A 21,860-nucleotide genomic window follows, 5' to 3' on the forward strand; every position below is an offset into this window, starting at 1 on the left:
CAGACAGCCTACATTGCAGACTGCAGGAAGAGCATCGGACAGATGTTGCAGAAGCTTTATTATTAATGTTAACAAATTCTCAGGCTAGGAAAGAGCTTCACAGCTTGTAAAGTGGGTAGCACAACTCTGTTACAATGCAGGCATCCCAGCGTGTTGCACAGCAGCAAAATTAATGTCAATTGAAAAAAAATATAAAAATCCATAAATGGACTTAGTCGATCTCATGGCCTCCATACCTAAGGGAGGAAAATTGCTCTGCCATTTAGGAATCAGGAACCAGGCTCGGAGGAAGAAAAGCTGTAACTGAAGGAGAGCTTTGGAAATTGAAATATCACAAAATTAAGAAATGTGTCAGGATACAGATGAGTACAACACCCTGAATTTCAGACTACAGAAGGTTATAAAGACGCGCACAGGGAAGATCACCCACCCTCCAAGATCATTTTAAACTATTTATTGCTTTCCTAACTGTTGTCAAGGCAGGAAAATAAAATAATAAAATAAAAATACTTATTTTTAAAGGCAGAGAAAAAGTTAGTGCTGGGACACAGGTGTTTCATTTTAATCTCTGAGAAATGTCATAGATGACAGTAAAAACAGCAAAATGTGACTGCTGTGGGAGATTATTTCATTGCTAGGATTAATAACAATGAAAAAAATCAAAAAGAAAGTCAGAAATGGCTGAGGAGTGGTTAGATATTTGGTCTAACGTGGTGATGGAAACTTGCTGAATGCAGCTACAGTAAATATATTTACCAATATATCACAGCAAAAAAGGTCCATAAGTCTTTTCATGGTAAATTGTGGTGAAAATTATGGATTTGCCATGATGAAAATGTGTCAAAAACTTATGAATCGTGGGGAAACATAATGAAATGTCAAAGCACCTATTTACCTTGAAAAATACAAGAGAGACTTAAAGAAAGGAAAGGAAAGGGAAAGGAAAAACAGGAGTTATTTCTGTAAAGAAAGCAAGTAGCACTTCACTAATTAATATTTATTACTTATGCCATCTTTCATATATTCAAAATGCTGAACAAATACCAGCTGACCTGTACAACACTCCTACAATAAGTAATATGCAAATTATGGAAATTACAGTAGGGAGCTGACAGTGAAATAAAATCCATGGGATCCTCCCTGATGGGGAAAAGCACTGCAGATGAGATGAGGCTGCTTTGTAGGGACTTCATATCGCACCTGAGGACACAACTTACACCAAAACTGGGGAGACAGAGGAAGAAGGGAAGACAAAAAGGTGGGCAAATTCCATGGGATATTCAACAGAGATATTTGTACATGGGTTGAGAAGCCACCACCACTCCTCACAGGGCACAGGAATGGACAGCATGGGAGGCAGGTGCTGACAGCTTTGCTTGTTACCTGTAATCAGGAGAACGGGGTTAAAGAATAAGTCGATGGCCTCCAGTAGCTAAATTTTCTGTTTGAAAATCTTCCATTATAAATCAACCTTCATGCAGCTTAGTTTACCCGCCTGTAAAATGGGTAATTCAGAGCCAGACCATCAGCTGCAAACTGGCATAGCTTCATTCTGTTCCAAGTTCCAGAAGGGGACATATTTGGCCAAAATAAAACCTCTCACATCCCTGGTGAGGCCAACATAGTGATTTACATCTGGCTTACCACTTGCACGTGTACATGGATGGGTGCAGACACGCCAGGAGGCTGCTCTGATCCAGATGTTGCACTGCTCTTCTTAAGCTAAGAATGCAGTTTCCAGAGGGGATCTGTCATGTGTCTGGCTGGTGGCTTGTGTCTGTGGGGCACCCACCCATATAAAAATCATGTCTAGCTACCTCACAGGAGCAATGTAGTTTAATTAATCCCACCCAATTAGTCCTTTTCTGCTGGCAGTGAAGTCTGATGTTGCCTGGATGTGTCTGTGAAACACTGCTGATTCCAAAATATTAATTTTATTGTTTTTAGAATGAGTTCGTTGCCTGCAGTGCTTCTCCAAACTGTAAGGGAAATAAAAAAATCAAACAAGGACAACCTCTTGAAATTCAATTTATGACTCCATAAGTAAATAAGTGCATACCTGATGGGAAAGCTTCACTTTACTAATATTAACTGAGTGAATGGGCTACATAATTTTATACCCAATTAACATAACTTCAAAATCCTTCTCCAGTCAGGAGGTCTAACACCATGGTATTCCTTAGCAGAACATCAAGACATCCTGCTTGAATGAAGAAACAGATTTTATGTGACCCTGCTACTGGTCTTGACCCAGCATGAGGATCGATGTCTAATTTTGCCAGAGAGTTTTGACTTTTCCACAAGGTTAAAATATGATATAGATTTTACAACCGCTGCAAGAAGAAACTACTACAGTGTATGCAATATTAATCATAGATAACATTTTCAGAATATGAAAAATAAATATAGCCCCAAAAATAATTCTAGATATTTTAAAAGAAGGCAAAGAGTCCATGGATTAGTGCAGCAGACCTCTTTAATACAAAAAGATATATAAATTACCTGTCACAAGCTGTTGTCCAGCTAGACCTACTGGAACCATCCCCAGGTTATTCATAGCCGTGGCCCAAGCTGTTGGATCAGTGACTGACATGTTCAGTTGCGTGGTATCTATAGCTATACTTCCCAAACCATCAGCTGCTGCAAGAGAAGAAACACATGAACATGGCAGCATTTTTAACAAAGCCTTCAATAAAGATGAGATATCTCAATCAATCTTTTGTTTCCTAATTATGCTCCACCTTTCAGAAGTTTTAGATAATACTGCTTGGCACAGTATAGCAAATCATAAAGAGATTAGAAGCATTCAACAGGTGTGGAATGAAACACGAATGGCTCAAGCTGATTATATGGAAAACTTTTCCACCAGGAGGAGAGTTGAGTGGTGGAACAGGCTGTACCGCCACCAACCCTTGTAGGTTTTGGGCCAAAACTTGTTAAAGCCCTGAGCAATTGATCCGACCCTATAGGCAGCTCTGCTCTGAGCAGAAGTTTGTACTGGAGTCCTCCTGAGATCCTTCCTATGCTGGATGAATTATCCTGTAGTCATCTAATATAATTTAACTATATATGATCTGTGGCAAACTGTCAGAAAGCTGAGAACCAAACACACGTCAGAGAAAAACCTGTTTTCCATGAGATGCAATTTTATAGAGGATTTAAGAATATGATAGCTCTGAACTAAAAAGAGGTCAAAGACAACAGATTCACTATGGGAAACATCATGTTTTGTTCTGAAAACAAGAGAATTAACATTCACATGGTCAAAATCTACTATCCAGGTATGGGTTCCTGGGTTGGTGAATCATAGAATCATAGAATTACTCAGGTTGGAAAAGACCTCAAAGATCATCAAGTCCAACTGCAGCCTAACCATAGTAACCTAACTCTAACAACCCTCTGCTAAATCATATCTCTGAGCACCACAAGGAAGAAGAAAGGGTCAGATAGCTAAGGGAGGGTACCCTCCTGATGGTAAACCTCCAGGCACAAGGACTAGTCATACATTTGTGCATCTCCCTCATTACAATGAACTCAGCTCCTTCCCACGATTTTCTTACTACCCATGCCGACCTGAGACACTTACCAGCAGCCATTGCTTTTTCACCAGTTCTTTTTGCTTTCGTTAGACTTCTTCAGCTAGGAATAATTAGCTACTGTATTAGCAGCATCTTGAGACGGGATGTCATCGAACTCAGGGCCCACACACAGCTCATGAGGCTCTAAAAGAAAGAAGACAAAATCAGCTACTGAGTGCCACAACCAGAACACGGTTGCAGAACAACAAACGGCTCTGGGAAACCAACAAACAGTGCTCCTGCCCACTTGCACCAGGCACCAGCTCCAGGCTTCCTGCACACATTCCAGAGGGGAGTTTCAATGAATGCTCATCCTCACCCACTGAGCAAACAGTGCCATGCAGGAACCTGCCAGAGCGCTTGCCTCTGACTGAAAAGCTCTTCAGAAATTTGGTCTTATCAGCAGCTACACAGCCTCCTCAGCATGAAGGCATCAGCTGAAAGAATGTATTTGAAGGGACAAAGATGTGATTTTTTTTTTTTTTTCTTTAACTGTTAACAATTAACTGATGTTGGGAGTTTCAAGAAAATAGCTTCCTGTTCTGAAATGAAAAGTAAAAGAAATCTGTGCTGACTTTCAGAATGGAACATGTAGAGATGTGGAAATGTAAGAAAGCTTAGGAGAGCTGAGGATGATGCCGGCTCCTTGACTAGCGCTGTATCTTTGCCTCACAAAAGGTAGGGAGCTTGAGGTGGAAGTGGAATATCTGCTTCCAGCTAAAACGTGCTGCTTCAATCAGATATCTGTCAGACCACAAGTGTTACATAATAGTAGCTTTTTGCTGTTGCTGTTGTTTGTGAAGCTCGCCACATGTGCAATGGTCATTATAAGGGACGCTGGAGAGAAGACAAGGTGTGACCCAAAGCTGTGAGCTGACAGCACTCACAAGAGGGAAGAAACACAGCAAGATGAACACAGAGGTATACTTATGTTAGGTCAGTGTGTATTAGTTACACAGAAATGTTGGTTAAACTGGGGCTGCACTGTTTTCCTGGCTGTCCAGAAGCCTAAATATCATTGATATACAGCCTTTGGTACTAGTGAAGATACAGCCCAACCCCTGACCATGTTTTAGGGCATTTGTTAACACCAGGTAGGTGTCTCTCAGTGGCAACATCTGAGCTGTCATTTTAAAAAGCACCTGAAAGTTCTTAATTATGGGATTTTCATTATGAAAACCCCAAGAATTCATCTTTCTAAAAGAAACAATTAAAGTGATTATGCAGAATTTTGGTTGAGCACCTCCCACGCTTTTCTTTCTTCATGTGATGCACAAAAGTACAAGCTAGAAAGTTCTATAATACATAGTTCTTCAACACTGTATAAACCAATCCATGGGGACATGACCACATTAATAGCTGTAGAAGTGAACAAGGGGCCAGGATCAGACAATGCTGAACTTCTTTTTCTTTTTGAATGTTGTAATTTTCAAATTACCAGCATAGGCCAGAAGCATTTTGTTCAAATCTACAGTGGGTCTATTTAAAAGTCAATATTTATCAACTCTTATTATTTGAATTTGCAATTCCAATTCTTATTTGATCTCCACTATTCATTATACAGGACATAAAATATTTTTTTGATAAAATTAGCTGCTAAATAACATCTATAAACACCAAAAAACATTGAACAAGAGTCCTCTGCAGGGAACATGATTAGCTTATGTTACTCTTGGCAAGCCACTCGAGATTTATGTCAAGTTTTAAAAACTGGGTGTCTCCTGTTCAGCTCTTTAAATCTGCACTTAGCTCTTTCCACTCAGGCTATAAACTTTCGACTACAAAAATCTATTTCAAGGCTAGAGCTGCCTGAATTATTTGTCAATAAGATATTTCTCACATGGTACATCCACCTTCTTCCATGTTAATCATTCCCCAATGAGTCGTGACTCACAAAGACATGCTGTGCTCAGCCTGGGACATCTGCAACCCATGCTTGCCTCTGGCATGACCCAGGGTGTCCTGTTGCCTTTCTCTTGTGACCAGGAGCCTTGTGCTCTGATGTAGGAAAGAGCAGCACAAAACTGTGATGATATGGTGATGAAATATATTCATACTTTGCCATGGGCTAATTTCTTATCCCCCATAATGTGTCCCCATGACTGCTGAGGTGGGACTGCTACTCCATGGTTTCAGAAGATGAACTGCAGAGGCAACTCATACAGGTGTGGATTACTGGGATAAGGGGCATAATATGGGTGTTTGGTTGTTTCCAACTGTTTTATTGCCTTGTTAGATGTATGTCGGGTAAGATTACAAGATCAGATGCCAAACTTCACACTCTCTTTCCCCAAGCCCGAACTGAAGCTCTATTAGCTCTCACAGAAATGGGAATTGGTCCATAAAGACTCTCGGCTAGATAAACACACCTACTGAGAACTAGTTAGCTACTTCTTTTGCATATGCCTTCTATCAAATTGTCCACATATTTCAAATTTTGTTATGTTTTCATGAATCAGCTACAGGCACTTCTTAAAGTCCTTGTAAAGGACAAAGAAAATAACAACATGAATATGGGATTATTTGTGACTCCCTTATTGTACTATGCCACCAGCTCTGCCCAATGGGCCATGACAGCCTTTGCTCAGAGCACACTCTCATAGACTCACTGGGTCTGGGCAGCTTTGTTTTCTCCCTGGCCATCAAGGCTGATGCTTGATCAGCAGGATCTGGATGCACTGCAGGCTGAACCAGGGGAAAAAAGCAAAAGGAGCATGTGAGGACCCTAAAGTAAAACTAGTTCTGTCTAACCAACAACTGCTGTAGGCTATTTCATCAGTGAAAGAGAACTGAATACCAAGCATAAATGGACCTATGAAGAATGAATAATCTACAGCAAGCTGCAGGCAGAACTAATGCTGCCTCCTGACTGAAAACAAGCTCACTTAAAGCAAAAGATGCTAATTGGGAAGATCTCTTCCACCAACACCACACAGATTATATTAACAGAGAGCAACATAGTACAACCTTACGGGAACTTCACTCCTTATTTAGACTCAACATTTAGTTTTAGCAAAGAAACTTCTAAAAATCCTAATGGGGGGGTTTCATTAATGTTTAAAATAAAGTTGGCTTTGAGCAAATTTCAGCAATTCTTTGTATAGCCCAGATACTGCACTGTTATATCCTTCATGACGCTGGAAACAAAACAAGACAAAGAAACAAATAAACAAACACTCTAGGTCATACAGAGAGTAAGTGATGTGCATGCTAGGAAATACATCTGCTACTGAAGATCCTTGCTTTGTTTTGAAAACAAAAAGAGTCACTGTGACAGTTGTTAAATGAGAAACAGAGTGTGAGTTTATGCAGCCATTCTCTGTGAGGTATTAATCAATCAGGTATTAATCAACACCAGCTCCCTGACATCACACCTTTAGATAGCCTTCTTAATCTATAAATCATTAGTACTCCTGTGGGAATTAATGACGTGAAGATATATGTAAAAGAAGTCTGTGTTCATAAACGTGTGTGGGAGCAACTGTACTCCGTGGATTAACTTGAAAAAGCAAATAAAGCCATAATCCTTATTTTCAGGTGAAAATGTGTAAAGCCTTCTGCATGCTTAAAGTTCAGAGGTGGCAGGGGCATTCATATAAACTTTTCTTCTTGAAACCTTCTGATTAACAGATTTCTAATGCAAAACACTTTAAAGTGATTCCCAGGGATGATTTTTGTGGCCTCTCCTTTTGCAGACGTAATGCGTGTACCCTGGATGGTGGATTGTGTGAGACATTTAGACTTTCCTCAGACAGGTTGTCAGAAAGATAAAGTGCTCTCAAGTCCATACCAATGAGCACTTCTCAGTCATAGCAGTCATAGCAGATTGCACTTAGAACGCATATTTTATACCAGGCAATTAAATGCAGTTACCCAAATGAATACAGAAGTCAGTTATATATTGTGCATCAATTATCACAGGCGATGAATGCTGTGAGACAAAGAAATTAACACAACATAAAACTAATTCAATAACACAGCAGATTGCTAAGTTAAAATCCTACCCTTTAGATATCCATAACACCGCAGAAAATGAATTACGACATGGAGTGAAGCTGATTAAATGCACCATGCTAACAAGGCTGTGTGGAGTGCTGGGTGAGCGGGCAGCCCCAGGATGCATGGAGGAGGTTCAGCTCTGACACTGACCTGCTTGGTGACCTTGAGTCATTTCGCCTCTCTGTCTTGTTTTAGCGACTACTAAAAACTTCAAGGAAAAGTCTGATACCATCAACCTTTTGAAACATCAGTCTACAAGCGGCAAAGACATTAAATGATACTGGTGCCAGCTCTCAAGACAGTGCACGTGGACAGAGGTGATGTGGTATCTTGTTATATCAGGCAAGATTTCTCAGTTCTTATGGGAACCTGTGCAAAGCATTTGTTACTGCTCACTGTGATTCACAGGACAGTGGCCATAACATTGGTCACACTCCACCTGACCTGTCAATGTACAGGTCATTTGTGAGGCTAGCTCCTGCTGTCTTCTAAAATACATCAGCTGTTTGTACTGGATCTTCCCAGTGTTTTCACTTCTAGAAATGCTGAAAGAACCCCCAGTAAAGAAGAAAGAAAAATAAAGGCAAGATAGACAAGGATTTGATGAGAATCCTTGTTCACATCCTCCTGACCGTATCTGGGTAAAGAAAGCTGTGGGCAGTAGTATTGAACATTATATGTTTTTACCATGGCCATCCTGCCTGAAGCGCATGCAAAGAAAGAACATATCCAATGTAACTCTAAAGATGGCTTTAAAAGAATCACAAAATCACTAAATCATTTGAGTTGGAAGGGACCTTTAAAGGCCATCTGGTCCAACTCCCCTGCAATCTAACAGAGACACCTACAGCTCCATCAGGTAATCAGAGCCCCCTCCAGCCTAACCTTGAATGCCTCAAGGGACGGGGCATCCACCATATTTCTGGGCAACCTATGCTAGTGCTTTATCCATAATGATGCATATGTATCATATGACAAAGAGGAATTGTCTCATGTTTTTGCGTGGTTAAAGATATTTTAACAGGTAAAAAACCTTCACATAAATTCTGAACTGAAGGAAAACAGTCTTCAAGCTAGAATATGCATGAATCATTTACAAATCCAATAAATAAAATAGATGAGGTATCAGAACATTTTGGAAAATGTCTTATTTTATGGGATGCGGCCCTAACTTAGTTATTTAGGTATCTAATTTTTTCGTCAGCCTTCTGCAGCTCAATCAGAGAGAGGTCAGTTGCCTTCCTGTGCTTCCAGGGAGTCACCTTATTTATCTGGCTTTGTCAGTCAGTCTCCCTCTTACAGGAACCCTTTGAAAGTAAAGATTGATTTTGCAGGAACTGGCACTTTCCTTAACAGAACAGCTTAATTAGGCACAAGCCAGAAAAGATAAGCATGGCCCTACCCTTAGTACCTAAATGGGACCTATGTGTTTGCTTACATAATACTTCAGATTTTTTTGTACTGCGAATGAATTGTAACACCTATGCTCATTCTAGACTGTGCCAATAAAACACAACATTGTCATTCTTATAAACTTACAAAACATATACTGTGGCATTAAGAGATTTCAATTTTCAATCTGTAACACTAGGTATGCATGTTTTGACATGTTTACAAAGGATCCTTCTCCACCAATTCTCACTGAAAAACAGTTAATGGGTAAATCATGGCCATAGTGATAGGACTATGACAACTTAGAGAAAATAATTTATTTACAGTTTAAATTCAACAAAGCTAATGTGCACAAAACATTTTCTGTAAGAACAGCTTGTCCAAGATGCTGCATTGCTAAATCCTCTTCCCCAGCACTTTTTGAAGATAATACATAGAATGCACAAAACCCAGATTTCCTTCAGAAAGGAGAACACTGAGAGATTTCAGTAGTGAAAGAAAATAAAACAGAAGTCTCTTAGATAAACAGGTATGCTCTCACAATGCTCCTTGAAGGTCACCCTGTAATATTTCATGCTAAAACCTGATCTTCACTGGCATCACAGAGCAAAATCTTAGCAGGTTATAAACACACTTTTTCTGTTGTGTACTTAAGCAGCTGCAGTCTGAATATGTTGAAGTCTATAAATAACAGAATCTGGAGGCACATTAAGCAAAGCATTATAGAAGTCCAGCTTAGTGGTAAAAAAACAACCAAAAAACATATGCAGTACTGAAATCATCTGGATGAAAAAAAGAGAAAGCAACTTTTCTAGCTTATAGTGCAGGTGTAGCCATCATAAAAACAGGTCTGATTACTACTCGAACCAAAATGCCATTGTGAATTGGTGATTGCACCTCCATCTCTCACCCTGTCTGATTTGAAAATGCGATTCACTTGCTTTGCATTTAAGAGGACAGCTGCCTCTAAAACCAAACCTTCCTTACCCTTTCTACATTTTATGAATTTATTATGGCAAATAAAATATTTTAATTACTAACAAAAATATTTTAGAATTAGTCCTTGTATCATTCTCTTTTCTACTAAAAGCCATTGCCTGCTTTAGAAACATGACATCCATATCACTGTATTTTAGACAGAAGACACCCAAAGCATGTCTTAACCAAAAAGACTTCAGCAATTTTGCAGGAAGGCTGAATACTGATATCACAGAATTGCAGAGGTTGGAAAGATTGTCGAGTCCAACCCTCTGCTAAAGCAGGTGTCCTACAATAGGTCACACAGGTAGGCATCCAGATGGGTCTTGAATATCTCCATAGAAGGAAACTCCACAACCTCTCTGGGCAACCTGATCTAGTGCTCCATCACCCTAACTGTAAATAAGAAGTCTTCTGCATGTCTGCATAGAACATCCTGTGTTCAAGTTTTAGACGATTAGTCCTTGTCCTATTGCTACACACCACTGAGAAGAGCCTCACCTCATTTGCCTCCCATCTCCCTTCAGATGTTTATGAAAATTAATCAGATTCCCCCTTAGTTTTCTAACTTGAAGAGACCCAGGGTACTCAGCGTTTCCTTGTACAGGAGATGCTCCAGGCTCTTTAACATCTTTGTGGCCTTCCCCTGGACTTCTTCTAGTTGATTCGTATCTTTTTTTGAACCAGGGATCCCAGAACTTGTCACAGTATTCTAAATGTGGCCTCACCATGGCAGAGTAGAGGAGGAAGATCACCTCCCTCAACCTGCTGGCCACGTTCTTTTTAATGCACTCCAGGATATCATTGGCTTTCTTGGCCACTGCTGGCTCACAGCCAACCTGTTGTCCATCGGAACACACAGGTCCTTCCCACTCTAGTAGACCATCCTAACTTGCACTGAAGCATATGTTTATTCCTCTCCAGGTCCTGGAATGCCTCCTTGATGTCACGAGGCACCTGGAGCAGTCATTATACATGCACTACACATGCTATTTCTTCTCTCTTTGGCTTGATGAACACCTACACAAATGTGCCAAACATCACACGCCTCTTCCACTCTATACTCTTATATGGTGCTTAACCAGTGCTACTTGAGGTGTGTGCAATACAAAGGGCTGTTTTACTAAAAAAAAAAAAAAAAAAGAAATTCAGATAGGAGAGAGGAAAAAAATGGAAAAAGACTGGGATGCCCTTCCAGGAATAACACTGTAACTTACTCCCATGCCACCTTCTGAAAACATGCAGCTTGATGGATAAGCCCTAACTGTGAAAGGCTCTGGAGGATGGCATCACACAGTCCACCAGAGTGAGGCAGGAAAGCCTTAATATCAAATTTCCAAATGGAAACATGCTGCTCTCCAAGCCCGAGAAGACCAGAAGACAGTTGAGTTTCATACGGCAATATTATGTATGGAAAATCTATTTTAAGTAACTTTTAAAAAGTTTCCAGAACACATTCATTATCATTTTTCCTCCACAGGCTGTATAATTGAACTCCTCTCTTCTCACGCAATTTCATGGAAAAAAATATCCTTCTCAAACAAAGCATTTTCATAGTTTAAAAATACACTTTTATTGTTGCACCAAATTGTGACAAAAGGTAACACCTGAATGCCCTAGGGTGACCTGCAGAGCACTTTTGTACTGCATAATAAAGCAATCAATGCTTTATGTAAGACCACCACATATTCTCTCAGTGACAGATGCTAAGTGAGACACTGGAAGAGAAGTTTAGGCTTGTTTTGTTAGTTCTAATTCAAGGTTTCTGGTGATAAATTCCTCTTACTAGAAAAACTCACTATCTTTCCTATCAAACTATATCTTTCTCTCTCCAAAAGCAACCATCATTACTTAGAACATCACACTCAAGATCTTTTTTTCCAATTATAAGCTCTGAATTGGTAGTGTGCTTCCTGGTGTCATTTATCTTGTATTCCTTCCACTCCTCTTTGTGTGTTGCCTGTTCCTCTCCATTTACCTCAGAATTTTCCTCTTTGCTTTTCCTTCATTTGTTCTTTTTGTTTGTTTCCACTCATTGAGTTCACACTTAGCTTTTCAACAAAGGCACATTTCTTGAAGGAAGGATTAAACTCACCGTGTCTGGGACCCTGGGCAGCCTGGTCTAGTATTAGCATGGAGGTTGGTGGCCTTGCCTGAAGCATAGGGGCTGGAGCTTGATGATCCTTGAGGTCCCTTGCAAGCCAAGCCATTCTATTATTCTATGGTTCTATATATGTCTATACAGATGTCTATATCTGAACTTTCCTGACATCACCAATTCCAACAGGAAGAACGAGGTGTCTTGATTCAGGCTCCTACCTTACCAGGCAATGAAACACACTTCAGAGATGCTCCTCTCCCTTTTCGCCTAGAAACTCATACTTTAGCTTCAAGTATAGACATCTGCTTCAGACACCCATTGGCCGGACACCAATGAGATAAGAGGATCTGGGTGAAGCAGGACTCAGCTCCAAGAGACACAACTCCTGTTCCCATCCTTTGCCTGGCTGCTAAGTCCAGAACATTGAGCATCAGGAGAACAGAAATCATGAGTCAGCAAGCAGTAAACAAGAGAATGTCCCCAAATATAGACACATACATATATTTAGTGAGAGAGATGACTTGCTGATTTTTTTTTCCTGCCCATCCCCAGTGAATATGCCAACACATGACTATCAGTGTTTGACAACGGGAACTGCCTACTCATACACACTTCCTACTACTGTGTTGTCCTACATCTGCCTGTTCTCTCGAAAGAGAACTTATTCTGGCCCTTCCTACTTCCAAATGAATCCTACCACCTCAGCCCTATTTCTTTACCCAACACTTAACTTCTTTGCACCTTGCATGTCCCATCTTAAAGATCAGTGTGATCACACACCCCACTCAGCTACCACGGTCCCCTTATTTCCAGACAACAGCCTCAACAAGGCAGAAAACAGTTTTAGAATCATAGAATCATAGAATCACCAAGGTTGGAAAAGACCTAAAAGATCATCCAGTCCAACTGTTCACCTTTACCCTTTGTTTTGGGACAGTACTACTCACTAAGTAGATGGTGACAACAGCTGCATGGAGTTTCCCTTCATTCTTATGCTTCTCCAAGCCTGATTGTTGTGGGTAAATAAGATGAACTGAGAAGGTTTTCCACTTCTCTCAGGGTACAGCAGAGCTTCCAGGCTCTCTGTATTTCCTCATACCCATTAACTTTTAGCAGAGTCTGAATTATGTTGCAAAGTGGAACCAGGAATTTTCTGCCCATTTTCTGAACAATTACATATGGGATCACCAAGAAGTTACTACAAGGCTGCAAAAAGAAACAGCACATACTCTATCTGTGTGTTCTTCTTCTCAGGACACTTGGACACTTTCTTCCTCCACTGAGGGAGAGTCAATTCCATATGTAACACAAGGTAGGATCAGGAGAACAGCAGTGACTGTGGTAGAATCAAGATTCAAAAACTGCATTGGGACTTTTTTCCCTTATACAGGCTGCCTGGGGTGGGACACATGGGGCTCCAGCTGCATATCGTGCTGGGTAGAATGGTTCTAAAAGCCCTACTTCCTGCCAGTTCATCGTGCCGTACCTTTGGTGGCTAACACCCACCCCACTTCCTTTCCCCAAAAATGCTGTCTTGTGTGTGTCTACCATTTTCAGTTATAAATCTTCAGGGCAGGAAATCATGTGGATTTTACCTCAAGCAGGGCTGAAACCTACTAGAGCCCTGGCACTCCTTGTGCTGTCACTGGGCTAATGCTGGCTTTAGCTGGGAGCTCCCAGGCAGGAATGCCAGTGAGCCCCAGCTCCATGGGCAAGGCCACTCACTTGCCAGTTTCTGTACCTCATCCAAGCAGGCTTTTAGCCTTTCAGGCCTTTAAGATGCTACTGTGACACAAAAGCAGGAACACAGGGGATGATAACATCTCCCTCCCTCCTCATGCAAGACTTCCACCCCTTTCACATTGCTAATAACCCTTTAAATCACCCTTTTCCAAAGTCTCATGCATTTATCTGTCCTATAGAGAATTTGCCCTTATCTGTGTTGGCAAAGTACAATGTAAATTTACTTCAGTATATAAACATTTTCTAATAAGACAGGCAATAACAATAAAAAAGCATTTACTGTAATACAGTATTTCCAGCCTTTCCTATACAATCAGGAACAACCCAAAGTCAACAGCAAGACCAAAGGTTTGCAGAACCTTCAATTGTGAAGCAGAAGCAATGAAGTCAGTGTGTGAAACTCTGGTAAATTAGTTACTTACATTCATAAATAGCATTTGTTGCTGCAGTAAAAATCATTGCAAATTGGCCCTCTGGAAAACATAAAGCAGAATGTAACCAGTGTAAACTAGTAGAGAACAGCTTAAGGTGTATTGTGAGGGTCAAAGATGGCCTGCTAGTTACTTTTTAAACAAAAGCAATGTTAATACTTCCACTGCAACATTATGAATAAGGCATTTGGCCTTTAGCTATGCATATGGCAACTGATGGCTTTGGACTTGTTTGCTTATATTGTCATGCGTCAAACTTCTGTACTGTACTCTATTGGGACCAAGTTTATACTCCTCACCCCTTGAATGTGCAGGGGACACAGACAGTGTAGCCAAGGGGCGGCGGGGGGCAGCAGCTCCGCAGCACAGCTGGATGGCCAATACTCAATAGCCTTCCTACAGCAGCACCAAGACCTCATGGCACATAGGAGGCACGACCATCTCTGCTCATGTAGTTTGTTTTGTTTTAAGCTGCAAGGTGTCAAATTAATCAAAATAATTGTGATGATGCAGAAGATTAAACCAACAGCAGCATGAACTGCCCTTGTTTGTTCAGGTGAAACTACAGGAGATGCAAAACAGCTGCACACAGAGACAAAACCCCATCCTCTGAATTTACTGTCTAGATAGACAATGTTTTGTGAGACTGGTGTATTTCTGTCTAAAACACACAGCTTAATTTAGGAGTTCCTGTACGACACTACTGGCCTTTGACATATAAGTGGTCAGGTGAAATGACCTCCATGTACCTTCTTGCCTGAAGCTCAGTGCAACAGCAAATAAAGCAGCTCAAATAGGTTCATCTGTTATTCTTTTAATCGCCTGCTAATAATTCTTTCAGTAGGAAAGACTAATAAACCCTTCTATCTCTTAAATATCTTCTAAAATACCTGAAATAGCATTTCAACTGAAACATATAAGGGGTCTTCTGCCCTTTAGAAACAGAAAAGCATGTGGATGGGGATACCATTCCTCATACTGCTCTGCAATACTGCCTGTGCCTTGACCCCCTTCTCCCCACCCCCAGCCCAGGAAATGGAGTGATAATGCTTTCTTTACTCTGTTAATTTTGCTTAGTCTGGCTGTTCTCTGCTTATGGGATATGTCCAGCATCACAGGACCATGACCTGTGCCTGTAAATAACACAGGACTGCATTCCCTTGAGAAATATTATTTTCTAGAAGAAATCAAGTCAAAGCAAACTGGAACAAACAATCAAAAGACAACACTCGTATGTATATATGTATATATTTAATGGAATCTCTTTCTGAATGTGGAGAAAACAGCAAGTTCCCTTTAAAAGGACCTGCAATGAAATTCACACTCTGTCAGGTGTAAATTACAGCCTGTATCTCATCTAGTTCTATCTACAGCTACTTTCTTAGTCATGCATAGCAGCAGTGTACAAAAATATTTCCTGCGTGTGATCAAGCAAGCATGGGCATGTAAGATGCAAAGAAAATTAGAAACTTTAAAAGAATTGTTTACTGGGATCCTAAAAGAAAATGGAAAGTTTGTAATCATGCCATTTCTCAGTCAGATAATTGATTTACAATAAAGATGCCTGGGAACACAGTTCTAATAAATCCATACAAGTATTTCCTTGAGAAAGTTAAAGGGAATAGAAGTAGCTAAAAAGAAATGAAAAAAGAAAAAGAAAAAAGCCCAGGAAAATTACTGTATTCCGTAATCAGAGATACAGCAGATCACTTGAATTAAATCCTTATTTCAATAGAGGTGCTCAGTAGAATAGCATGGGTGATAAGCTTCTCATATTTTTTTCCCTACTGTTTTTATACAATACCTTCTGACTGCATACGCTTCATACATCTAATAGATAATTGTGGGCAAATATCTGTATGCCATACCAAAATCTGCAGAGTTTTATTGGTGCTCCTCTTTGAAGTGGTCACCTCCTCCCTGAGTCCTATGGGCTAGTGACATTGAGAAGCCCATCAGTGGCACACAATAAAGCATCACCAGGTTCGGGAAGAGTCACCAGATGGAGCTGTAGCACATCGCAGTGTTAGCGCATATTTCAGGGTACAAACAAGATTTCAGACTTGGTAGAAATGCAAAGTTGTTAATCAGTTAAAATGCAATCACAGAATCATAGAATCACGAGTTGGCTTTTTAAGGTCATCTAGTCCAACTCCCCTGCAATGAACAGAGACACAGATAGATAGATCAGGTGCCTGGGGTCCAGCCTGACCTTGAATGTCTCCAAGGATGGGGCATCCACCACCTCTCTGGCAACCTGTTCCAGTGCCTCACCATCCTTATAAAAAAACTTTACCTTACATCCACTCCAAATCTTCTCTTAGTTTGAATTCATTTCCCCATGCCCTATCAAAAAAATATTGTTACTCTTCTGTGTGCCACAGCTTAGAGCAGAAGCAGTAATCGAAGCTCTTCCTCAGACCTCTAAAGTTAAAAATTTGCTTTATAAGTGCATGATTAAAATGGATTAATGTGGTTTCCCAGTGGCTGAAGAGATGCTTTATCAACTACAAGATGACTATAGATTCTCTGAAGAGCGTGCAGATAAGGGGCAGATTTTTCCATTGTCTCTGATATGGACCTTGCACTTCCTAGGATAAAGTGATAAAAATTTTACCCTTGGTTTCCTTTTCATCAACATCTGGGCCAGTAAATTACCCTTAGCTGGGGACCATGCATGTTTCTAAGTGGGCTTTATTAGAGGAAAGATCTATATTCTGTCTCATCTCGGTTATACTAAGATTCATGTATTCAGATCCATCACTGAGAATGGCCTGGCCTCTGTTATCATTAATTGAAGCATATTAAAAGACTTGGCAGAAAAAAAAAAAATCCAAATTTGAAATGTCAAGAGACAGATCCATCTAGTTTCACATCCTGTTGCTATAATATACCTTAATTACAGTTAATTAGGAGATATTGTTCCTGGTGGAAGAGCATCTGAGGCAGCTTTTGTGGGTGATTAAACACTGAACAGGATTGGATGCATTTGTTGAATGCAGGATCTGTTTATTATGACTTTACATACATCTCCATCTAGAGTATCGTTTCTGTTGCAGAGCAAAACAAAAGAAAGTCACCGGCCAAAAATACTTCCCTTGCCTCATCTTGCTTTCAGATTCCCAGCTGTCTTCTTAAATTTTTCTGCTGCTGGCCCCTTAGGACTCTAGAGCATGATCCAACTCCCACTGAAGTCAATCAGAGCCTTCTCAGTTTGCTTCAGCTGAGCCACATCAGATACAAAATGAACAGCAGGTAGGGAAAGGAGCCGAGGGAAAGCAATTGGTACATGGATGAACTGGGGAAAAACAGTTTGGTTGGACATGGTGTCACTGAGGGTTCTGATGTCATTTGTGAAAGAGCAATCCTTGATTTGTTGGAGGTATGTGATAACTGGAATCCTTTCCTCATACAGAATGAAACACCAAAAGTGGAAATCCAGACTGAATGCATGAACTCAACTTCTGCTAGCATCAGTAAGGTTTCTGCACACTCATCGATCTATGACTGTATGTGACCCTGAAATACATTTTGCTAGGATGCCTGAGATCATTGCTCATGCTTGGAATAGAAATGACAGGATTGGATTTATCACTGAAAAGTAAGCAGTGCATGTCTTCTGCCCGAAGGATAACCAATTGAGCATTTGTTTAGTCATCTTTTTTTCTCACTTAAAGAAGAAGAAAGACAGAGTAGCATTATTGGTTAGATTACACATAGTAGAGAAAGTCTTCTTTGCCATAAAATCCATGAACACTGGATACCAAAACACTCCATTTCTGTGAATGGCAATAACTAAATGCTTTGGGCAGAGGATACTATTAAAAAAAAACAAACAAACGCCCAAACTATTATTTTAATGCATTTTTCCATTCTCGCTGATGGATTTCATCTTTGATATGCGATCCAGCTATTTTAACTAGCTCTCACCACTTCTCCCATGAATTGTTTATACAGCAACTTGGCAGCAACATTTGCATATCACAGGAAAGATCCCATTACATGTTCCCAGAGGTGCGATTTCACCGGCTTTATCACTTTCTGCCACCTATGCATATCCCTGAAGTAGAGTGTCTGGTTAATCCAGGAAGGCATTTCTTGGCTGCCAAAGGTAATTAAACATTAATGGTGCAGCTACAAAATTTTCAGTCACTCAAAACTTATCTCTCCATTGTCTTCTGTAAGTACAATACCTAAAAAAGATATTTATCTTTTCATGCAAATTTTCCTGCCACGAGGAGATCACAGAGTATTACCCTTACTGCATTCTACTAAGCTGTTGTAGGGTTGACCTGAGATAATTAGACAGGGAACAAAGAAACGAAGAAAGAAAAGCTGAAAAGAAAGAAAACCTGCAAGGAGTGTAACTGCAAGAGAATAGCTGAAGATTTGAGTCTGGACATTGCATTTTGCTATCCAGGTGGCTGCTCGTGACGGATGGGGATAATGGCTCAAACTGAGGGCTACTTTCTTGGTCACGAAAAGATCATGTTTGGATGTGCTCCAGATTATCCTTTAGCCACTGTACTAAGCATGAAAAAAGTGATGGAGGAATAACTTCCATCAAGAGAAACTCTTATTGCAAGAACATTCCTAGCAACACCAAAACCACAGAGGAGCACACAACAGAAAAAAAAGGAAGCAAGATCCACGTAGGCACCACAGTAAAACACCAACAAATTTCCCAGCAAAAAGCATTGTTGACTCCAGATGTCTCCCCTGAAGGCAGACTAGCAGACTCATGCTTTCAAATAGTCAACCAACATGTATATGGGAGAAACAAACACTGCAGATACCAAATCCTGTTACCTTTGACTCTCCCTGTGCCAATCTTGCAGTAAAAAGTCTACACCCATGAAATTTCAGAAACATGAACTCAGTTGGGGTGAAATTTGGAGTTTGATGTTCAGTGTAGGCTTATTACCTAAGCCACCTCAGAAAGTACTCCAAGGCAATGGGAGTAATGTCCATCAATAGCTGCCCCTGCACCTTCCTCCCTAGCAATCTGACAAACACACAAAATCCCTAATGCCAAAGAAGGCTGGAAGGTAGAAAAGAGGTTGACGCACTGAACAAAAACTAACAGGGTATTGAGTCAGCAGCCTTTGAGTCACAAAGTCAACTTCAGTGCACAGTGATTGAAACCTGTTATCCTCCCACATCCCAGGACTGCATTATACAGTGCAATTGCTGGCAGTCATAGTGACAGAGCGATAGGCAGATTAAGCACAGCTGTCCCCTCAGGTCCAGGGACAGCCTGCTTGGCAGTCAGGAAAATGGGAGCTGCTCCTGCCTGTTTAAAAGAGAGTGTTTAGTTTTCAAGCCTGTCAGCATGATCCTTTTTGAACGCACTGTGTTTACTGACATGCCACCCTGACATTTTGGTTTAGTAGTAAAAAAGGAGGGAAAAAAAAAAAAAAAAAAAAAAAAAAGCAGCAACAAGAGGCAAGGTTATAAAACCAAATATGATGTTTTCTGCATCTTAAAAGAAGAATTGCTCCCACTGAGTCCTGGAAGCTCAAAACACTGCAGCACGGTGTGCCAGTACATGAAAACCAAAAAATGGAACTGACCTGGGCTTCATGGTTCAAGCGTGAAGTGGCAGAGATCCCGGTACTACTTCCAAATTCAACACTCGAATAAACACAGTTGTAGTTTCCTGAAGTGGATGCTTTTAATTCAATCTGAAAGGGGTGAGAGAGAGGGCATGCTCCTGAAGCCTATATTTCTTAGGTAGAAACAATTCTGCCTAGTGAAAGCCAGCTTGTGACGGTTTGCTATTAAGACTGTACGGTAGAGAGAGCGCGTCTTTGAGTTCACATACTTAACGCTCAGTGGTGTGTCTGCAGAGTGGCAGGAAATAAACAGAGTGAGGTGGGGTTAACCAGAGACCTACTGGCTAAGACCTACATACCTAGGAGCAGCAGGAGGAGGGCTGTGAGGTCAGGTGCTGTTTAGTTATCGGGGATCAGCCACAGAGCTGCCAGGCACAGCAATGTCTGTCACAACCTGTACCTGTTCCTATCAAAACTCCACCACTTCTCCAATCCATTTTCCATTTCATCTCAATTGCCATGTCAGGAAAGACAAGTGCTGCTTGAAGGGGGAGCAAAATAGGCACAGGCAGAGTGTGAGCCACCCAGTATGAGGGCAGGGAGGGCAGCTCATCATTGCATCTGAAGATATACAGAGGAAGAAGGAGCAAAGCCAACATTTAGAAGAGCCCATTCTGTGGCAGGATGTAAAAGGATATAGCAGACGTTTACTGGATTATCTGTCATAACTGCCTAGATTGGCAGAAATCAGATGGGGTGAACACTCTGTTAGCAATCCTTCAAGTAACTTTTCTCAGAGAAAGAACTGGAGCACTGGCGCTCCAAACCAGCCCTGTAACAGAACTACTGAGAAAATTACTGGGAAAACACCCTTTGTAATGGGGAATCATAATATAAGGCATAATGTACTGTTGCAATAGCATGCATTTGTTGTGTACAGAGTGTTCACAGATGCTAACCTGGGCCATTTCTTAACTCTTGATATTTATCTTATACTTGTAAAATAAAATAGCATCATTAAGTCTTGACTGGAGGAGAGAATATATTTATAAATTGTGTAGAATTACTTGCTAATGCTATTGGATTTTCTATATCTGCTTGTAGAAGGGACAGGAGGGCGATGAATAAAGCTTCCCATGTAAAACCACAAAGAAGAAAACCAGAAAGGCTTTGTTTTCAGCATGTTTAAACTGTTCAAATGACAGGAGTTGGTTGCCTTGGAAGCAGATCTGCAGCTGAATGAAACCTTTCACCTGTCCAACATATGAAATATTTATTATCTGAGGGTGACCAGAGACTGAATAAAGCCATACGTATGATGCATAAAGCAAACCCTGGCTCATCTCCTCCATGAATTTCACAAGTCCTTTGGCAGTCAGATGAGATTTGGCCACAGAGAGGGGAAAGTGGGCTCAATGGCAGCACTGGCTGTGAGGAGAAATAAACCACAAGGAAGTAACATATTAACTTTGTATTCATTTCAGTAGGGTTTGTGAAGCAAAATGCTGATGCTCCTCCTGCACCCTGCTTAATAAAGCAGCAAACTGTTGTAAACTTCCAATTAGAGAGGAGAGCACGCTCACTTTAGATAATTATTTCTCCAATTAATTATTCTTGGCCACTTGTTTCCCCATAAAATTTGCCTTGTGTTTTTATTTTTTTTTTCTTTTTTTTTTTTCTTTTTTTCTTTTCTTCGCTTCTCTTTTGTGTGGGTTGGAATTAATTTATGATAGGGCTGAATCTTGGCAGAGATCCAGACACAACAATCTGAAAAAAATGTTTGTACTAAAATTCAATGATGGGATTCCTGGTTTATTTTATCTCAGAGCCTCCCTGAAAATTTGGTCCAACACAACGGAGCAAAGTAGATGCACAGGTGGGTATGTAATCCAGTTCATTTTATTTTTCAGGAAAAAAGACTCCTGACATTTCAGTTGCTGAAGTCATAACCCTGACTATGAACAAAAGCCAGATCTATTATTTAAGAACATGATGTGTTTTTTGCATAGCTGCTTTCAGCAGAGAATCGTGCTTTACAAGAACCTTGACATTTTCACCCTTTATTATATCCTTTTTTTTTTTT

At 40.5% G+C, this 21,860-nt stretch overlaps 1 protein-coding gene across 14 annotated transcripts in view; it reads right to left on the reverse strand.

The window, feature by feature from the left end:
- ENOX1 (ecto-NOX disulfide-thiol exchanger 1) overlaps positions 1 to 21,860 on the reverse strand; it is a 365,975-nt gene that overhangs the window by 139,544 nt on the left and 204,571 nt on the right. For all 14 annotated transcript variants that reach the window (XR_014948654.1, XR_014948652.1, XR_014948653.1 and 11 more), the window contains 2 exons: positions 3,587 to 3,722; positions 2,503 to 2,640 (listed from right to left, as the gene is read on the reverse strand). Coding sequence is in view for 10 of the 14 variants with exons in the window: in XM_085554466.1 (XP_085410592.1) it covers positions 2,503 to 2,640; positions 3,587 to 3,596 (148 nt within the window). In the remaining 4 variants the exon portion in view is untranslated. The remainder of the gene's footprint in view (positions 1 to 2,502; positions 2,641 to 3,586; positions 3,723 to 21,860) is intronic.

Source organism: Coturnix japonica, chromosome 1 (assembly GCF_054131305.1).
Source record: "Coturnix japonica strain WE chromosome 1, WE-NBRP24, whole genome shotgun sequence".
NCBI classification, from domain to species: domain Eukaryota; kingdom Metazoa; phylum Chordata; class Aves; order Galliformes; family Phasianidae; genus Coturnix; species Coturnix japonica.